Below are 22,110 nucleotides of genomic sequence, written 5' to 3' on the forward strand. Positions count from 1 at the left end.
TTTTTATTTATATGGGAACAGTTCACAACAGTTTTCTCAAAACACTTTGTACTGTAAGATAAAGACCTGCAATATTAGAAAGTAGCTCAGCCACAACAGTACCAACAATCATGTTTTCCAGTGAATACATCAACCTGACTTTGATTACTGACTGCTTCTAAAACTCTGTGTGGGATTAAGTAGTTTTGATTGAAATGCCTTGAACGCACCTGGATAGATTGAAATTAAACTTTTTATGAAGATATGGACAATAACTTTGGTGATCACCTGACTTTTTAAATAACACCATCTTTAAAACTTTGTTCATGCTGAGAAAAATACAGTGGCCATACACTTGGTCCCCCACTTGGGGTTAACTTAGCTAGTATAGCAGCCTGGTGTGTAAAGTTCTGCTGACCTAGGTGTGACTGAGTCAAGCGAGCATGACATGTTTATACAACATAGCTCATTCACCCATTCACATCCATTCATACAGCCATGTCGAAGCGCTTTCTATTTAACATTCACACACATTCATACATGGAAACATTGAAGAGCAACTAGGGGCTAGTATCTTGCGTAAAGATATTTGCCATTTTGATGGAGCAGTCAGGAATTGAACCTTCTGATTAGTAGATGACCCTCTCTACACCTACTCCAAAGATAAAGATAAGATAAAGATCCTACAATAATACAGATGAAACAATCAGATGACCCCCTATGAGCAAGCACTTGTCAACAGTGGAAAGGAAAAACTTCCTTTTAACAGGACGAAAGCTGTACACATACATGTAGCGTCACTGTCACGCACTACACATCACACACATTCACTTTCCCTGGAATCTATCGGTCCACCCGTTGGCAGGTGATTGCTAGGCAACATGATGATTTAATAATATAGATTAAAAAATAAATTTGAGGGGCCTTATATGCTCCTGTCTTGTCCAAGTTTGGGCAGTCACTTCCTGACTGTGTAGACAGAGTTCATGGACAGGCATGCTAAAGTTTCATGGTGGTGTTTTATTGTGAGCTTTAGGTGGGGAACAAAAAGGACAAAGTGTTTATTTCCAGCATAATTCCAGAAATACTTCACTCTTTGTAATGATATGTACCTTCTCATACTCCGGTACAGTCTGGAAAGATAATTATTTTCTTTTAAAAAGGCAAAGTATGCACTATGATTAGAATTAGACATTTATTCTTTGCACATAACAGGTCAATAACAGCTAAACCTTCCACTAAAAGTCTATTTTCCAATTAAACTCTTTCTGACTCAACCAGCTGATTATTGAAAGCTTCAGACAACTTTCTGTCTTCTTTTGTAAGCCTCTCTGTATATTTGCATGCGTTTGAGAGAGATAAATGGCTTCAGGATGAAATGGAGTGCAAAGCTGCAGACAAAACACTACTTTATCACTTTCCTTTCTTCTCACTTGCTCCTCTAAACTAACAAACCAGATGAAGAAAGATGCACAAAAAAGACAAAAAAGTGAAAAAATACCAAAACAAAAGAAAAAAAAAACATCAGTACTACATTTTTTATGACATGTCCAATAATATTTATGACTTAATATACTGTACACATCACATATTATGGCTTAACATTGTTATTCATTCTGTTTCTTTGCTTCACACCAGCAGCAGCCTGAAGGCAGCGTTCATCAAGACTGAGCACAGAGAAATGTCGGTATGAGGCCATATCCTGAAGGAAATTAAATAGAAGCAAGCCGTTTCTCCATCAGGCAGAGGCACCACAATATTTATAGCAGAGCCTTTTATTTTCATCATCAAAATCACCCCATATTACATGAACAGTTCAGTTTGGACACACTTCATCCAAATTTTATGGTTTTGAGATATTCTAATACTTCTGCTGCCACTCCAATAAAGAGGACATCAATTTCAGGCATTTAATTACCCATGAAATATTATTCATCCAGTGTACTGGAGGTAGATATAGTTCATGGATTACTTCAGGTCATGTTCACAAAAACGAATAAACACGTACTTTACATTAAATCTTAAGACTACAGCATATAATGATACTTCAGACAGTTACAGCTCAGCTCTCTTAGATGTATAAAGCTCAACAGCATCAAGAAGATCTTAATTAAAAATGAGAACTTCAAGGATTAGAAGCCTCCAATTTTTTTTTATTGTGATCATTGGAAGATAACAAGCTGTTCTCTGCTCCTCAGTGAAATTCATACTCAGCCTCGCACTGTAAATACAGCAATGTTATTTCATTTAACTGTGTTACATTGTTTTGGTGTACTTATATTGAGTTGTTTACACTATAGCGGTTCATCCTTGTTTGAATTCATCATTTCCATGTGGCATGTTTAAGTAAGGAACAGTTCTGAAATTACAAACACAAAGAATCATGGGACTATTTTTTTTTTTTTTACTTCTAGCAGTGCCAGGTGATTGGCACACCATCTTTGCATTTACTAATGAACTTCTGTTATTCTGTAGTGTGCTGGGACCTAGGAGACACACACACTGAAGTCCCACAGCTGGTGCTGCACACAAAACCAGAAGGGGAAGCTGAGAATCCCAGGCTTCCCTCACCCCAGCCGCCTCTTCCACCTCATCCAGGGGAACACAGAGTCATTCCCAAACCAGCTGAGAGTTATAATATTGTCAGTGAATCCTGGGTCTGTCCTGGGGCCTCCTTCTGGTAAGACATGCCCAAAACACCACAATCAGAGGCATCTGTGAGGTATCCTAGTCAGACGCCCAGACCACCTGAACTGCCTCCTTTGGAAAGAGGTGGCTTTACTCGGAGACTCTTCCAAATGACTGAACTCCTCACCCCAGAGAGCCCAGCCACCCTTTGAAGGAAACGTATATCTAGAATCTTATTGTTTTGGTCACTACACAGAGCTTGTGACCATAGGTGAGGGTAGTAAAGGAGATTGTAGACTAAGTCACCAACTTCGCTTTACCCTATGCTCTGTCATAAAAGATGCTCCAATCTCATGGTCCCTTCTTCAGTCATTCATAAACAAGACCCTGGAGGCTGGAGGTCCCCACCTGATGAAGCCAACCCCTGGCTAATCATAGTTAAGTTTTAATACTTTTATCATTTCAGGTTCATAAACTCAATCTGTTGAAGTTGAACTACTTTAATGTAGAGAAGAGCTCATTCATTGGATATACTATGTTAAGTTCATGTGACTTCATTTGCTGGAATACTACACAAAAAAAGTATAGCTGACGCCTCTTAAATTGGCCTAAAATTCTGACTGATAATGAGTTGTCCCTATTCCATAATTCTGATTCTTATGACTGAATAACAATGTTTGATTGTTGGTTTTCTTTCAGTAATGTTGGAGGATCTTTGCAATGCATAACAGCCTCAAGATGACCACTGCTATAAACCGGTAACACAAAGTTGCCCATAGTGTGATAGACTGGTGACCTGGTGCACACCACCTTTTGCCCTTCAGCAGCTGGGATAAGCTCCGGCGCCCACACCCCGCCACCCTGAATCACATAAGCATATTATTGATGGATAGATAGACAAAACATAAAACACTTGCATATATTTTTTCACTCTTCTCTTTTGAAGAAACACCTCTGCAATGTACATAAAACTCTGCAACACTGTACTGTGCGTAATTTTTAGTTTTTGCTGTCATTATCTTACAGGTGAAATCTCATCAGTGTCTGCTAATGCTAATTCTTTAAGTCTACATCTAGCTTTATATGGTTACCCGGATTAATATAAATGTTGAATATGTTCCTAGTTTAAACTGGAGATTTTGAAAAGAACACTTCCTGGGTGCTGAGTGTATAAAAAGCAAATGTTGTAGGTCTGTATAAAGCTCACTGGTAAATGAGAATAAGGCTGAATGTTTTGGGTATTTTTTACAGAGCTCTGTTCTCTTTCTGTCTTTGTTCATCTTTTCGTATCCTTTATTCTTCTTTAACGGATGTCGTTTCCATTCTTTCTCTCCATCACTTTGTTTCTGCGCCTCTTTGTTTCTCCGTCTCCTACGCTCTACTTTTTTTCTCTCTCTCTCCGTCTCATACTACGTCTGTCTTCGCTGTTTAAGCTTGTTCGCCTGGTCACACTCCCTCCCTCTTTCTCTTTTCTGACTAAAACCTTTAAATTTCCTTCTGCTTCATCGTGTTTGTCTGCTCGTCACGTATTTGATGTCATACTGTAAAAACAGGATCATCCTCTCTGCTTTTGTTGTTGCCCGGGGAAATTTGTAACACGCACACACAAACACAGAGCTCATTGGTGTAGCCGTTGAAGTCATTTTGACTTCTGTCACATTTGGTGTGTTCATAACCAGACCATTTGCATTTGTTAGAGGAAAATTTATTTTTTAATTTTTAACTTGTGTTTCATGTCAATGTTCACTATTAATTTTATTTCCCTTTTTCATGTCAGACTGATGCAGTTGAATATAAAAGACCACTAGTGATATCGCAGCAGCTCATGGGTTCGGGCTGAGCCACAGGGGTTTGTTTCAGTCTCAGCACGATAACATATAAACAAATTTAGCCTCTGTAGGTGGGTCACTTTCTCTGAAGGAACATTTGTATCTTATGAACATTATTTAAACCCTCATGCTGGTGTGCCGCCCTGCCTGCATGAGTGGTGAGAAATGTACAAGACCTCTGAGCTAAATCCTGAGCAGCTTTCAGAAATACACAGACACATAAACTATGACAAGTCTGATACCCACAAACAGCCTGTTTTCTTTTGCAAAGAATGCAGAGTTCTTTGAAAGTCACAAGACATTTTTAACATGCACCTGGATGTTCATGAAGTCGAACGAAAAATGGTAAATATTGCATTTATATGTTAAACACATTTTCAGTAAATTGATTGACATTGTTTTTAGAGCTTTTAGTTCTTCTTTTCAGACTACAAGACATAAAATGTCCAAAATTCACAAAAATCTAATTTTCTAAATACACTTTCATTTATTAATAAAGAAATTTTACAAAATGCAAACAAGATATTAGTTTTGATGACCAAATTAGATACATTTTTTAAAATTAAAGCATAATCCAAACATTTCTTGCTGACCAAGAAAGAAGCCCCTGCTTCAAAGTTCACCCTTTCAGGCTCAACTAGAATGCCTACTTAGACAAGCCAAATGGCTACAGTTTCAAGTTGTGTTTGGAGGAGTAAAGGTGAGGCTTTTAAACCTATGAACACCAACTGGCAAGCATGGTGGTGGTAGCGTCATGCTCAGGGCTGGAAAACAAGGAAAACAGCCAGTTTAAGCAAGATCTCTATATAATTCCTGAGTCGAATTATCTGTAAGCCACTTTGCAACCCACCTTCACCCCAACTCTTTGTTTCATGCTGATGTCATGTCATGCCATTCTGACTTAATGGCTTATCTGTTATTGTTCCCTGCATGAGGCTTTTCATGTAAGAATATTGACAAGCTCCCTCAACAGATGGGAAGAGAAAAAAAAATCATATTTTCTTCTCATCTCTTCACCATCAGTCCACCTACAGTGTTTTGTGTACTTAATTGAGATATATGGTTGCAATCCTCATAAGCAACAAAACAAGACAAACCGAGTCTAATGAAGAATGACGTTTTAAGAATTATTTGCACAATACATATAATTCATACCATAATAAATGAACAGCAGGTGATGACAATTCTTAGATATACTCAAATCATTTGTTTTATTAGTATTTCAGTGTTATTTGTGTCCTTTCTTGCATATCAGACACACCTGGTCCTCAACAGGTGTGGTGACATTTAATGTTGTTTTTCCAGAAGTAAGCTACCAATTACTGACCAGTCTGCACTTATTTTAACTTCCAACAGCTGTGAGTGTCTTTTGCACATCAGATTTACATAATTCTGTGCTAACAGGTTAACCCGAGCCACCAGTTTGAGTCTAGTGGTTCAATTTTATTTCACTAAGACAAGCAATCCAGCATAGTCAGCTTCTGTCAGCCTGAATCTATGGCTTATGTGACAAAATACCACATTATAGCAGAATGAGACACTAATGAACAGACATGCTCACAGTGGATGCATTTAAATGAAAGAAAATTCTGTTCTGTGTCTGCCAACAGTTCAAGGAATGAATGAACTCAGTTTATAACAAAATTGTCACCACCTGCTGTTTTCTTTTTGGTTTTGGGGGATTTTTTGTTTTGTTTTTTTCATCAAACCCATCATTTTGTGTGCTTGTGCTCCATTTTCACATGAGGTTGCATTAATTACATCTTCGGCGAAAAGTGTGAAGCCCACATATTGAGTATGAAACATCTTTAATTCGAGTGGGCATGTCCTTAACTTGGCTCTGTCAGCCAGCGTGAAACCCTCCATATTTCAATTGCAAATATACAAATGATTTTTTATTGCATTCATTCAACTTTAGTAAAGTTTTATGACTAATATAGTCAGGGGAACCTTATTCTTCTAAAACCAGAATTACATGATCCCAGCTATCACAATCTCTTTAGCAAATGCCTCCTGTCAGACTCAATAATACATACATTTTAAAAAGGATTTATATATTCTCTCTCTTATACTCTGCATCCAAATAATCTGCTCTCATCCATCATTTCTAGTTGATCTAAATTCACTTCAGTGAGATAAAAAGGTTTAAATTTATGAAAATAATCTTTTTTTTCAAGGAGTAGCTATTAAACAGGTGGTGAGGACATCAAACATTTTTAGGAAACATCTTTAGCTTAGGCTGCTGCCCCCGCGACCCGGCCCCGGACAAAGCGGATGAAGATGGATGGATGGATGGATCTTTAGGACAATGAGCAGGTGAAATTATGCAGTTATCATAGATTATGTAGTCTAAAGAGTAGGAAAATGTGGGGCTTACAGATGTATTGTTTCTGCACCATTTGTACAAAAATGTGGTTAGACAGAGTAAACATTTCTGAAAAGATTATTTTGTGCAAAATATTATATTGTGTAACCAATACTCATAATCCTAGTTAGTAAGTATTTATGAACACTGTGTTAAGAAATCAGTTACAATCAATGATCTCCAATCATATGAAATTTTACAGTCTGAATAATACCTTTCTTAAATGACATTATAGTATATATTCTATAGTATATTCACAATCCTTCGCAGTATGAATGGTAGTATAATGTCTGAGCCATCAGGTACGTTGCCTACCTGGTGACAAATCTCGTGGACCACCACCATGGTGAGTTCCATCTGATAGGATGAGGACGACACGTCTGCGTCCAACAGGATCTTCTGCTCCACGAAGACACTCAGGCCCCAGTTCTCCATGGCGGCGTAGGGGTGTTTGGGCACAGCCAACAAGTCTGTAAACCAATCATGACAACAACAACACATTACGGCTTTTCAACACATGCTGAATGTTTTCCTGCATTAATAAACTCTCAGCGAGATTCCACCACTTAAATAACAGGAGGCGATCGCTGTGACAGAATGACTGCTGGCATCGGTGCGGTTCCCATTTCGGGTTAAAATTAAACTCATGAGTCATTTTAACTATGTGCCAAAGGAGCCTTTCATCCACACAACATAGATATATGGATTTTTCAAGTTATAACTCTACATATATCTGTATGAGAGAGAAGCAGTCCGAGAGAGAGATCAGCTGAGATGTAACAAAAACGAGTAAATGTAGAGAAATGTCCTTTGGGTGGGGAAACTTGGGTTGTTTTTCAGAAAAGGCATTTCTCTCCAGTGAATGAGTGACCGGTTCAGGTCTTAATTTAAATTTAAAATCACAAACTTCTGGCATTTCAGCTGCAGCGACCTTCGTCAGAGGATCACTTGCAGACAACAGGAGACATTATTATTTCCTCTGAGAAGGAAAAGTTAAGGACAAAATAATACCTCAGTCATAAAGAGGAGCAGAAATGAGCAAAAAATTACATGAAATTTACCAAAAATATTCTCTTCATGAATTAAACAGTATTTCTTTGAGACACACAAGGAAAAAAAAGGCACTACTGTAACTAAGACTTGCTTCCATTTTGAAGCCTCTCCAAACCAATTCATATCCAATTCTTTACCCGCCATTCCTGAACCCTGAGAAAATCAAATACCTGGGTGTCATCAAACGTGCTGCCTCTTTGGCATTGATAGTGGGTACTCATTTTAACCCTTGTGGCTTGAAACTCATAGAGACCGGTCTTGAATTTTTTAAGGCAACTTTTCTACCTTAAAGTCACAATATAAAAGTTGATCTTTTAACATTTTAGGCTTCAGTCTCAGAGGCCTAGATACTCAGTTAAGGTTAGGATGACTCCCTGGCGACCACTGGTTGCTAGTGAAATATCTATATTTCTCCATAAACTGGTGAGTTAGTTAGTTGTCCATTTTGAAGAACATCATTAAACAGAAGTGGTGTCTTATGGAACAAACTATCAGCCACAATGCAGACTCTAGATGCCTTCCCTTCCCCCGAGTCACACGTCACCTCAGGTTAGGTCACATGTGGGTATAGGGCAAGATTTCATATTGGTTTCACTCTTAACCCACAGTGATAGTAATGACCCATAGCTTTTTTCATACTGTGGGCCACTATTGATTATATTACCATATGATCAATAGTGAGCCAACAACCTTCAAAACCACCTCCAAAGGGGTTAACCCCCACTAGGGGTTAAATACTTTCAACTTCTTGTCTGTAGAACCGAGGAAGCTTCTTGAACGGGACCCAAAACATCTTCACAAATCTAAAGATGTCCAGTTTTTTTCTAAACTCTGAGACAACCACCAGAATGGAAAATGGACACATTCACCTTCAAAGTACAATTTGCGTGTTTGGAAACGTGCTGATTTCAATGTAGGATGCAACTTTTACTTTGATGGCAAGCAGTCTCTCCTTTGATGATGATTTTTCACTTCCCACAGTTTTGTGAAAACTGTCTGGTGTGTCTTTGCAGTGTTTCCGTATTTTAGATAAAATAAGGAAAAGTATAATAGAGCCACTGTAATGGCATGTACTGTGGAAGAAAAGGCGGGGATAATATTTCCAATATGAAAATAAAACAGTCCAAACAAAAAGCAACAATCTGGCTAAAACAGAGAAGCAGGAATGTAAAAACACAGAAAGAATTAAACTGAAGACAAGTGAAACTAATAAGGGTGAAGAGCACAATCATAATCGCGGGAAGAAAGAAACAAGAAAAAGGAGGTAAATGCAGACAAATTCCTCACTTTGTCTACTCTAAGTGGAGAAGAGGAGGTTATTAGAAGAGAGATTAGAGGAGGCAACAAACATCTAACAAAATGAAGAATTCATACTGCAGAGCTGTGAAAGCGATGTCGATTAAACATGACATGTGACACAGATGCATCATCTGTCTGTTCTGTGTTACAGCCTTTTGCTCTACTTTGTTTTCTCTGTCAAACGAACCTAACACTGTTCATGACAAGTTATATATTTACTTTAAATTAATGCTGTGTCAAGAATATATAGCTATGATGAGTATTGAATCCCATATTATCACATCAGCAAACAGCGACAGGTAGATAGTTTGACTGATCATCTTCTAACCAATACAAATTATGAAGACACATCGTTTACAGAGTCTTACTTCTTTCATGGTTCTTAAGACTTTTTCCTTATATTTATTTGTGGACCTTCTGTTGCCTTGCATGTCCCTCCTCCTGATGGAGTATGCAGCAGCCAAAAACTGCAGTTACTCGAATGCCCACTAGAGGCCACCTCCAAAAGAGTCGATCTCCATAGACTTCCATGTCAAAATGTTCAAATTTAGAGCAGAAAACACTTGGTTCAAGTTGTGTGTGTGCTTTCTTTTTTTAATTTATATTTTTTAATGAAACCCAGGTTTATAATTATGATCATGGTTACTTTCATCAGCACCTGTAGTAAGCACCTGTCACTGAACTGGACCTCTTAACATCTAACTTCTGGGTATTGGTTTAAATTTTTGTACTGCTTAGAGGTATCTGTGTTACTATGGTACTATGGTGCGTTACTAATATTGATAGACCTCAGAGTATTCAAACGAAAGTTAATAACTGATCAAATAAATGTCCTGGGGAGTTTCAAGATAGTTTCCAACAGGTGATAACTGCTTCTAGAAGGACTCTGACATTTACAGTTCACCAAGACTTTTCCTTCTCATCCACATAGGGTCATTTCTGTCTCAAAAAACAAAAGAAAAAAAGCTTCTAAAACACAAATTCTGAAGCTACAAAATGCAGAATCCAGAATGCAATGAGTGACATCACAGCATCTACATCCATCTTTCATATACAGAATATGTAACTATTCCCAGGGATTCTGAGGACAGATTGCATTTTTTTTTATTTAATTAAAACAATAAAATATATTTTAATGAAATAAAAGGCTGAATCAATGTTTCCCCTCATTAAAAGCTTCAGGGCGCACCTTCTGCCTCAGTTTGCACCTTTTTGATGTTGTTCCATCACACGAACAGAAGTCACACTGTCAACAACACTTGAGCAAAACAGGACATCAGTGCTCTTCGGCAGCTGTCGCTCATCACATGATCTGAGGGTTATTGCTGGTGCTCTCACTCGGAGGTAGCAGCACATGCACAGAGGCAAATGTTTGCACACACTCATGTGAAACCTGTTGTCGGAGCAGTTTCAGAGCTAGAAACACTCCTGCTGGGAGCTCTCACACATCCACATGTTCCCACTGATATCTATCTGCTGGGTTTGTTGTGGAGTGTCTGAGTGCCTTCCTCTGTAATCACAGCCCAAAGGACAAGCAACTCAACTTTGGTGGACTGCTTTAAGTGAAGCCAGATTACAGGTGTTTAAGTGTAATCTTATATTATGGTACCCGCAGTGACTTAGTGATATTCGATAAACTCTACAATCTGCAGCACATATTGTAAACAGCTTAAAGGATTACTTTATAAAGGGTTCTTTACCGAGTGGCCCAAATGCAATGTTGATTTAATCGCTGCTGCTCTCAGAGAGGTGTTACCGAGGCATGTGCAAACATTCCTGAGGATGCTTTAATGTCTCCCATGACCTCTTCTGTGCAATCTCCAACACCCTGATGTTGTTTTGAAGTGCTCATGCTAAAGATAAGCAAAGTGTTTTCAACCTGTACATGGATGAAGATGTTTCTAATCAAGTACAAGCACCTGGTTATAAATGTCAGAGAGCTGAGGTATGAATACAGATTAGCAATGATGATATTTGGATAGCCTTGGGCACATTCACAAACCGACTCTTAGTGGGTTACTAACGCTGCGTGGGTGTTGCAAAACACGGAAGCTGTCTGTAGATAGTGCTCAGTATCAGCCCGGGGTGTAAAGTTAAGAGATATTTGAGGAAACACGCATAACAGAAGTTAACAGAAAAATAAAGAGGATTTAACGGGAGGCTGTTTGATGATACAATGCAAGTACTGCTTTCTCTTTGATGGATAGATTTATGTGGGAGAAATGGCCGGTTATTTCCATTAAAATGAATCCTTTAAAACGCTGATCTGAGGATTTTTTTTTCCTCTAAAGTAAATCCTAACATCTGCATATTTTCTGTGCTCCTTATCTTTGTTTTATGTATCATCCTACACTCACTCTGGGAAAACAATGGTTGGAGATCACGACGAGGCCAAATATGTTGCAACCATGTACAACAAACAAAGACATTTCTCCACATAGTTAAAAAAATTTCTTAACCATGCATTTCAAAATAAAAGAAATATTTTATAACATTAATCACCTTTTTTAAAACCAAGAATTAAAAAAGAATGATGTTAGCTTCTGATTCGGTTACTCTGAGTACTCGTGGTGTACTTCTTCACAACAGCCACTCCTGCAAAAGCAAATAAGCGGCTCCACTGTTCTGTCTGAACGCTGAAGATTTCAGGTTGGGGAAAAACAAATCTAGAAATTTCATGGTATCCAGTTCAGTAGTTAAGACATTTCTATCAGAACTAAAGAGACTCACTGAGTGTTGTTTTGAGTCCATTCCATGTAGCATTCCAAGTATTTTTATAATGTACTTCCCAAACTTTTTTATGTGTTGATATTTTACTTTTTTGGACAGGGGGTTGAGAAAAATTTGTAAAATAAAATGAAGACAAGGTTTGTAGTTTGGTAATGAACTACGAACTGGTAAATGCATCGATGGATAGGAGATCATAATCTGCTTTGGGTTTTTAGAGGCATGTTGGAGGTCACTGATCTACCAAATCAAAATTTGTGATTTTCAGGCTGTACTGCCTAGTTTCACTGGGATTTTAACAATACTTGGTAAACAACAATATGCCTAAACACTGTCACGAGTCAAAATGAACCTTCAGAAGAAGAAATCAGCCAGCTGTCTTGTTTTTAACTCATGCACACAGCATCACAGCAGAGAGCTGAGCTCAGTCAGTTTGATGTTTGAGTGTGAAAGCAGAACTCTGCAGTTGCTGTCAGTCAGCTCAGCCTGCTAGTTAATCAGGTATGAACACATGTTACGATGCGACTCCTTGGACTGCCGGGTGGCCTCTTTTACCCAGCATGCATCTTCTGGCATCGGGAAGGCAGTCATGAGGACCTGCTGTGTTAACTGTTTTGAGGTAGCTAAATGTCTGTGGAGCCTGAGGGTTGGAAGCGTGCATGCCATATAACTCTATGTGTATCCTCACATGAAATATGAGGAGATACGATGTGAATTAATGTGGAAAAAACTTTATTGTTGTATTTCCACAATAATGATGATAATAACAGAGTGGATCTGGCACTCATGTAACTTTATATCGAAGCCTAATGGACTAAATGTCAAGACTGACTATGTAATGGGTAGGGAGCTGAAACTGTATGTTTTTGAAGTCTCAACGTTACAGCCTCAACATAATTAACAATATTTTTTTTTCTTTTGAGCCAGAAGTTCTTGTATTTGGATGAGATGGTAGAGTTATTAGCTCATATTAGACACTAGACTTTCACTCACCAAAACTGCAGCAAAACCTTTTGGATGGGCTGTACAATTAAGGGCAAGGACACGGCATCAAGGATGCTCCAAATACCTTGCATGGCGCTCTCATGGTGCTCAGCAAGCTGAAGGTGTGAAACACCTTCAATGGACTGAAAAACGCTCTTCTTCTGTAAAAAGGATGGCATGGCTTGAAGAAGACACACAAACCCAACCTCAGGATTCGCAAGATGCTTACTCATAAAATTTAGGCAATGTATGTTGTGTTATGTATAGTAAACACAAAGTCTGCATGGTATTTTGCATGAACGTGTGCTAATGGAAGGACCTAAATTGAGGCACAATAATGATCTGAGTTCATGTAAAGCATTGCAAACTGCAAGCAGCCAAGTCAGCACCCACTTGTCAATCAAGTAGCCACATTCAGAACACTGCAGTAATGCAGGTAATGCAACTGTAAGCCTTAAAGCAATATAAATGGGCATATATGGGGATAGGGAAAAATTCACCTTTGATACAGTTGTTATGAAGGTCAAATTGGCTGTTTATATAGAGCAAATGTTAATTTGTTGCAAATTTTAATATAGGCGTCTATGGGGACTGCATCATTGTTGGACTAGACTTCATTGGTCATTAGAGGAACTGTAGTTTCTAACATTTCAGGCTTGCTCTAACTTAAAATAAGAATCGTGACAATTAGAGTGGGCTTTTGATTTTGCCTGAAGGCTTAAAATCAGCTGCCACACATAGAAAATTTACTCTCACACTGCACTCTGTGGTTGTGTCCCAATTTTCCAGCATCGATGAACAAAACAACAGAAGAAAGAAGATCTCTGCTGCTTTCTCACACCAATGGCTGGTGAGGACAGTGAGCAAGTTTGCATGCAGATGTTCTTCATCTGTTCTAATTATCGCTTCTTCACACTAATAAAATTAAGAGAGTAAGAGAGAATTGTTGTCGGAGCTTGCTCACCCATGCTATATATATAAAGCTTTAAACAACCCTATATTGCAGATCAGTTGCACCCATCAAAAACACCTGCTTTGGTTTAAAGTTAGAGGTGTGAATTTTTTTTTACATTGATGATGTGTTTCTGACACCAAGATATTAATAGGAGAAACTGGAAATGTCATGAGGTTTACATGCCTAAACTCCATCAAAGAGAAGTTCTCAGCATCAGGAAAATAAATCAGGAATATAAATATTATTATATTGCCAATAATCAGAGGTGTGGACTCGAGTCACATGACTTGGACTCGAGTCAGACTCGAGTCATTAATTTTATGACTTTAGACTTGACTTGAAAAAATGTTCTAAGACTTGTGACTTGACTTGGACTTTTACACCAATGACCTGGGACTTGAATTGGACTTGAACCGGTTTACTTGAAAAGACTTGATATTTCACCCCAAATATAAAATTGAACATACATATTATATAGAGATTGAAAATGTGACGTCATTCAGGGGTAAAACCCCAAAGGATTCTGGGAACTCGTGGCAAGAGGTACTAGCGCACGCAGGCTTTCAATTGAAATCAGTCACACAGCGATAAAAAGAAACACAAAAATGGCAAGAAGCTGTTGTATTATTAACTGCAATAGCCGGTCGCATGACAGCCACGGGAAGCCGACGGGTAAAGAGATCGGTTGTTATCGGATTACGTCGTTGAAGAGAAATTGTTCAAGCCATGTTTCTGAAGTAACAAAGAGGCGACGGATGGCCTGGATTGCAGCCATTCAAAGATCAAATATAACGTCCCAGAACACTCCAGCTCACAGGTTAGTCTGCTCCAAGCATTTCCACAAAGGTCAGTGTTTTGTAGTAGTTAATACGTCATTTTCTTAACATAATTGGTGATATAGGTTACAAGCAAGTCTGGCGCTGAACAGAAATTGTCGCGCTATGCTCCTTTATTTATTGTGCATAAATAGTGAATTGTCCTGACACAATATTGCGTTTCGCTTCTGTTATTATGGTACATTGACAAAAACATATACTTTTATTCACAGGATAAAACAGGTTTTTTGTATCACTAATTGCCCAGTACGATTACAGCATACAGTATTATTGTCACTGCTACATTTCTGTGATGCTACCAGAAATTATTTCCACTACTAATTAATTACCATTGAGCTCAAAGGTTATATTAATAAACGGTTAACGAATGTGTATTTATGATGACGATTTGTGAGACTGGTAAACTTATGATACGTACGATGGTCTTTCATTCTATACGGTGCATTTCAAGGTCCTGTACCCATCCGTCGGTAAACTGTACCTGGGCTTGTTGCAGTGACCTGAAGTTACTAAACTTCATGAGTGTATGCACTCACTCCAAGAACCATATAATTATAAATATGCATATAAATATGCTACAACGAGATAGCTGACTTCATCTAACTAGCAAATGTTTTCCAGGCTACGTTGGTGAAGCAGTTTTTTTTAATGTGTATGATATTTTTGTCATGCGATTTTAAAGCCGGTCCTACAACCGCATCCAAGAATAACATGCAGCTTATCTCAGAACTGTCGGTGAAAATTATTCTTGGAGCTAGGTTTAATTGAGCTGCATTTTAAAGAGGTGCAATTTCACAATTTGTGTATATTTTCTAAGTTCACTATTTTGTCATGTGTTGAGAAAAACACAGATTTAAAAATTACATGGTCTAATATTTACATTTAGCATATAACTGCAACATGCTTTTTTCGTCGTTTTTTTTTAAAGACTCGAAAGGACTTGAAATTCAAAATTTCCGACTTGTGACTTTACTTGGACTTTTACACCAGTGACTTGAGACTCGACTCTGACTTGCCTGACATTACTTGAGACTTGACTTGAGACTTGAGGATAAAGACTTGAGACTTACTTGAGACTTGCAAAACAATGACTTGGTCCCACCTCTGCCAATAATGCGAGCAGCAGCTATGTCAATGATTCTAAACTGAACAAAATGATCAAAGAGTTTTCCTACCAAGCAACTTGAATGAAGTTTTTGTAGAAAAAAAGGTTTGGTGTGAAAAGCCCCGGTAGCCTTGTCCAGATATAATACATCACATTATATTTTCAGTGTCAGACTGCTCATAGTGTTCACACCTGATCCATCATCCAGCCTGCAGCTGTCACAGTGACAGCAGAGACTGTCTCGGTCAATGTCTGACTGATCAGCTGTGTAGCAGTTTTTAGAAACAGTTTGTAGGTCAGAGACAGCGCTCTCTGCTACAAGTAAGTAAACTACCTAAACTCACATTGATCAGCATGGCAGCATGACTTTTTTTTTCTACCCAAACTATTTTCCCTTTTAAAAAGTTTTTCAGAGAAAAAAACCTGAAGAATGTGTAAAAAGTGGATAATATCTCTATCTTTATCTGGTTCTATCAGGCTCATCTAGTTGCTGGAATGGAAGCAAGACAGGAAGTCAAGTTAATTACATATTAGAGAAAGTGGTCTCCACTATGTAATCTACTTTGATTTGACAGACAAGCATCTGCAGGGTTTACAGGGAACAGCTTGAAAAAGAGCAAATATCCAGTTCTGCCTAGAAATCTGACCTCAGTGTACCACCTTCATACGGCTGCTTCCAGCAGGATAATGCACCACAAATGTCACAAAGCTCACAGCAATGAGTTTACTGTACTCAAATGGCCTTCACAGTCACCAGATCTCAATCTAAGAGAGCAGCTTTGAGATGTGGTGGAACGGGAGTTTTATATAATGGATGTGAAGCCGACACATCTTCAGCAACTGTGTGATGCTATCATGTCACCATGGACCGAATTCTCTGAGGAAAGTTTCCAGCTCCTGATTCTGCTTCATGAATAATCAATGCATCTCTGAAGGCAAAATGATATTTAACCCGGTACTAGTAAGGTGGACCTAATAAAGTGTCTGGTGAGCGTATACCAGTCAGTGCCCCAAAATTGAGCTTTATTTGTCCTAGAGAAAAGATAATGACATACTGCTGAAATCGTATCGGTGTATCGGTGATGATGAGTGTGTTTACATGAGCTTGCAGTCGTCTGTCTGGTTAAAACCAGTTTCAAACTGGTACAGTTGCTGTGGTCAGCCAAAAACAACTAGGAGGAGGCGGAGCATAGCAGGTGGGCTACAACTGCCAGCTAAAGGAAAGCGCTATGAAATATACATGTTACCATGGAAACAAAATTTCCACAGCCAGCACCCAATCCCAATGCTCGAGCCAGTTTTCCAAGGCTGGATGTGATTGGCTGACAGCTCATTATCCACATGACTGAGGCTCAGACAGCAGAACTGGTTGGCTGGTGGAGGGAAATGGAAATGTGATTGGTTTGACTAAAGGGGGGAAATGCAATTGAGGCCATTTGGTTTAAAGTAGAAGATGCAAATGAGACACGATGCTCAATAGACATTTGAATTCAAATAGAAGGAATTAATTCATTTTACCACAGATTACAACCTTTATGAGGTTCCCGTGTCCCAAACAACTGTCTCCTGCTCACCCTCACACACAAACACACACACACAGGCATACATTAACTATAACCTAAATTACATTCCTTCACACCCTGCATCACTCTGCATGCATTGCTTACTCCAGTGTTTCACCTGGATTCTCCCTGTGGCTGCAGCCTCCCTTTTATTATCCAGCTCATTTTTGTCAGCGATGCATGACAAATAAACCATAGCACAGAGGTCCCCAACCTTTTTGGCGCCACGGACCGGTTTATGCCCGACAATATTTTCACGGACCGGCCTTTAAGGTGTCGCGGATAAATACAACAAAATAAAACTAGTACTGGTACCGAAAAAGAGAAGATTTATTCATAACACACGTGAAAAGACCCAGGAAAACTGAGTTAACGATAAAAACGATAACAAAATAACGCTGAAAACTGATAAAAACCCTGAAAACTATACATTTCACACCTGAGCCTCAACTCTCGCGGCCCGGTACCAAACGACTCACGGACCGGTACCGGTCCGAGTCCCGGGGGTTGGGGACCGCTGCCATAGCACACATAATTATGTATTTTTCTCACCTTAAAGGGCAACTTTAATACCAGCTTCAGATGGAAGTTCAAGATAAAGGGGTTCCTCAAGTCAGAGAAATAAACCATTATGATGTCATCAGGGTTTTACAGTATGTAATATACAAAGAATACATGGAGCACTTTTTCCAGCAGTTTGTAACAAGTAAAAAACTAAATTTTATGCAATTAAATTAGTGTAAAAAAAAAACCCACAAGGAAATGAGAAGAATGTATATAATGTAATGCATATACACAGCCAAAACAGAGGCAAAAAAATCTCATGCATTACATTTTCTCTTAAATATAAAATAATTAAAAACATTAGAAATAGCCAAGAACCATGTGCAGCCAAATACAAACACAACAACTGTCCTGAGAACCCATTAGCAGCAGAAAAATCGAGTTAATAAGCAAAAAAGCAATGGCCAACAATGAACCAAACACTGAGTCAACTAAATGTTAAACAGCAGAAGATCCTTCTCCATGGGCACATGCAAATTTCATCTTTCAACTTTTCTGTTCCTTCACCTTCTCCTGAGACTTTTCAGCCCGTCAGAGTTGGGTCTGCTGTCAATTTGTATTGAAATAAGTCATTATCTCACCAGTACGTTAGCGACTTACTGTTAACACTGATGAAGGCCTATAGCCCACAGGCATCCACAGTGGCATTTTTATAAAATGTGAAACTCTACAGGCATTAATTGCTTTGCGCCACCTTTTTTTCTACTTATTCTTACATTTTGGAGGTTGTGTGCTGAGCTGAAGCACACACCTGCTGTCGTTCTGTGGACCGAGTGTCTCATGTTACTACTCCCATGTTCTTTCCAAGCGCTGGCACTTTGACACACTTCTGGTGTAAACGCATAAAACGCATGAGCAGGATTTTTATGTGAGACCCTGTGGGTTTTCCAGGGGATCAAATTAGTGATGAAGTGTGTTGCTGTTCTGATGGATGCAAAAGCGATTTTCCAACAATAACCCACCATTTCTTTCCATTGTCTTCCAAACTGCCTGGGTTCCTCAGGAGGGTTAACAATCAATTTTCAAGATTCCAAGCAGCAGTTTCCTGCTGTGTTTGACAAGTCTGAGGCACAGGCAATTTGGCTATAACTGGCTGCATTAGGAAACACCGGACCCAAACACTATCCATGTTCAGGCCTGCCATCAGATATAAGCACAGCTTCTAAAATTATATTTTCCTCCTTAAATTGTCTTTCCACAAGGAGTGTGGAAAACAGCAAATAAAGAGGGGTTCTTGTATAAGAAAATAATTGACAGTGTGGGGGCTGAAACGCTGTTTTCTAATAATTACTAAAAATAAATTCCTCCTGAATTATATTCACTCGGAGTCCAGGAAGCGACATGTGAGCCTGGGGGAAGATGTTAGGCTTAGGGTACTAAAACATTTAGGGAATAAAGGCAGTCAGATAGTGGAAATTTTATTGCCTGAAGTCAGAGAAGACCTTTTAAATATTTAGCCGAAGCCACAATCTTTAACATCACGGTTCGGTTTGTGGTGCCCAGAGAAAACTCTAAAAGTAAAACTTGGGATATGGGTATGCTCCACTCTGTGTCTGGGTTGGTTGGCAGTGAAATAAACCACAATCAAAGGCTGCAGTCCTACATCTTTATCATCTTTATCTGCTGACAGTTTGACTCCAAAGATTTTTGGCATTTATTGACCAACAATGAAAACTACTGACACTTTTGTGCCACCCCAACAGTTTGACTCCCCCCTGTGACTCAGAGTTAAATACATGGGCTTTGTCTGTAAAGGTTCTCAGTCAACCAGGTCATCGTAGTCTAAGGAGCTTGGAAAGAAAAGCGTCTGGACTTCTTTAAGTTTCTTGAAGACATCTCACTTCTCACCCGTGAAGAGTCACAGATTTCTTTTAAGCCCTTTTGGGAGTGTCCCTATGAGGGTCGTGGGCTCACTATTGATCCTCTACCTAATCACATAACCCAAGGTGTGAAAACGAGTGTAGGTCACAATCACCCAAGGCTTCGGTTGAACCCATTGTGATACTTACCCCAACCTATCATGTGACTTATTGAGGTCAAATGTACCAAGATGTGAGTAGGCACTAAAGTGTCTAGGAAGGAATCTCAAAACTGGATTATAGATGGCAGACAATTGGTGTCGTAAGCCATACCCTCTGTTCAAAGATGGTCATTCACACCATCTGGACATAGACGGCTTCTTTCACTCCTCTTTCAAACCATCTGTCTTTTAGGAAAGCGTCTGGACTCTATCCAAAATCTGGGACCCTCCACCAATTGCTCTTAGAACTGAGAGGTGAAACGTCTTCAAGAAACTTAAGTCCAGATGCTTTTTTTTTTCAAGCTCCTTAGAATACCTCAGCTTTCCAGTTTTTAGGACTGAAGAAGCCTGCAATAAAAGGTGCATTTAAAATGTTTCACAAACACAATTAAGTATATAAAAATAAGTTCTGATTTTAATTGGTTGGCCTCCTTGCCAACTTGGACTGCGTTCATTGCAGCTGCTGCCTGAGGGTCACTGCCTGAAAGCAACACTTACCACACACAAGTGTTAATGTAGTTTTACCATGGACCTGCACCCTCTTATGTCCACAGGAGTGTTCACATTTGCTCAAATCAGAAAGTTGGTCACAGTTCTTGAAGAATCAGGGTCTTCTACAGCCACAATGCCTGTGGTTGCTGAATAGTACGTCAGCAAGTTGTCTTATATGTTTATTCACTCTTTCCTAACTTCAAAGACCGATAAATCCTTTCAATCCTCGTCTTTGAACTGTGTGAGTAACCTGGGGCACCCAGTGAAAAATCAATTAAAGCCAATGACAAGGAGAACATGCCAACTTCACACAGAAAGCCCCCAGACAAGCAGCAGGATTACCCCAGAAACCTTTTGCTATAAAAACCACCACTTCACTATGTTTAGCGACAAATCATTAATTAATAAAGACATGTTAGCCATTCATAGACCACAAGTTCCAAAACCAGCATGAGAAGGTGCTGGGAGAAAAGAAGAGCACTGTTTTTCAGCACATAGTATCACTAACAGTGACATGAGGGTGCAATACCTATGTGAGGAAGTAAAGAAAGGAACGGTAAAAATGAAAGACGTCACATTAAATGTGCAAATGTTTTCTAAATGAATCTGTCATCGCTAATGTTTCTCATGAAGAAGCGTTTTTAGAGTTGAACTGGTGAAAAGGTCTAGTGTTTCCTCCCCCTGTGGTGGGATGACCCACCACAGGGGATGAACATTTTAATGAAGAACTCTTATGGAAGTTATTCATGGAGTATTTCTTTTCACTGCTACTTTTACTTGATTTATGAATCTGACTATTTTTTTCTGCTTCAGCTGCCATGTCTCACTGCCTTGCTTTGCGCAGGGTCACACATTCTCAGGCATGATCCCAGCGTTTGTCTCATCCCCTGCCTCCACCACACAGACATCACAGATAAAAGCTACACACTCTTACACTCTTATTTTGTCTCTGTGTTTCCTTACTTCCTCTCATTCGGCCTCCCTCTCTTACTCTCTGCAGTCGAGCTCCACTTGTCCACCAATTATCTTTAGCTCGTTCAGATAAGAGCTGCTCCATATTCAACAGACACAAGAGGAGGGAACTCGAGGAGAGACTTTGAATGTTAAACGCCTTCACAGCCACCAGACAACCTGCAGCCACAGAGCGAGACACAACTCCACTGCACACAAATAAACAACCACAGCAAGTGTTGCTGGAGGCTGAAATGTTCATTACACTCCATAAAATGAAAGTCCTGTACAGAATAAATATCACACTGATGGTGTTGCTGTTCTTCGAAGGCAAGCTGAAAGGTTGTCCTGAGGCTGTTACTAAAGGAAAGATCATTAAAATAACAGGCTCATCAGAAGGACAGCAGGGATGCTCAGTTAATTGTAGTTTAGCAGTTTACTGAAATATATTCTAGTCATATGGTGAAGACGTTTAAAGATCTTCAGTGTTAATTTCAGATTATTCACATCGCAGTGAGGATTTACAGTTCTTTACTCTCGAAGCACTTTTTAAAAAATATATAATTGAACAGCTGATGAAAGCTGTCGCACGGACAGGTGATGTTGTTTCCAGTTCTTCATCAGTTACAAAGTTGAAAGGTGTGGGGTTGATTCAAAGGGTCGCATTTTCATTTGGAAGCCATGGCCTCTGATTCCACAGCGTTCAATCAAACAAACTCCCAGTACAGTGAATCATACTTAGGAAAGAAAAAACACAACTG

At 39.1% G+C, this 22,110-nt stretch overlaps 1 protein-coding gene across 2 annotated transcripts in view; it reads right to left on the reverse strand.

The window, feature by feature from the left end:
* The window catches only part of LOC101477232 (thyrotropin-releasing hormone-degrading ectoenzyme), a 272,984-nt gene that overhangs the window by 108,338 nt on the left and 142,536 nt on the right, over positions 1-22,110 (reverse strand). For both annotated transcript variants that reach the window (XM_004566481.3, XM_076876236.1), the window contains exon 5: positions 7,117-7,271. In XM_004566481.3, the coding sequence (XP_004566538.1) occupies positions 7,117-7,271 (155 nt within the window). The remainder of the gene's footprint in view (positions 1-7,116; positions 7,272-22,110) is intronic.

Source organism: Maylandia zebra, linkage group LG17 (genome assembly GCF_041146795.1).
Source record: "Maylandia zebra isolate NMK-2024a linkage group LG17, Mzebra_GT3a, whole genome shotgun sequence".
Classification (NCBI taxonomy): Eukaryota; Metazoa; Chordata; class Actinopteri; order Cichliformes; family Cichlidae; genus Maylandia; species Maylandia zebra.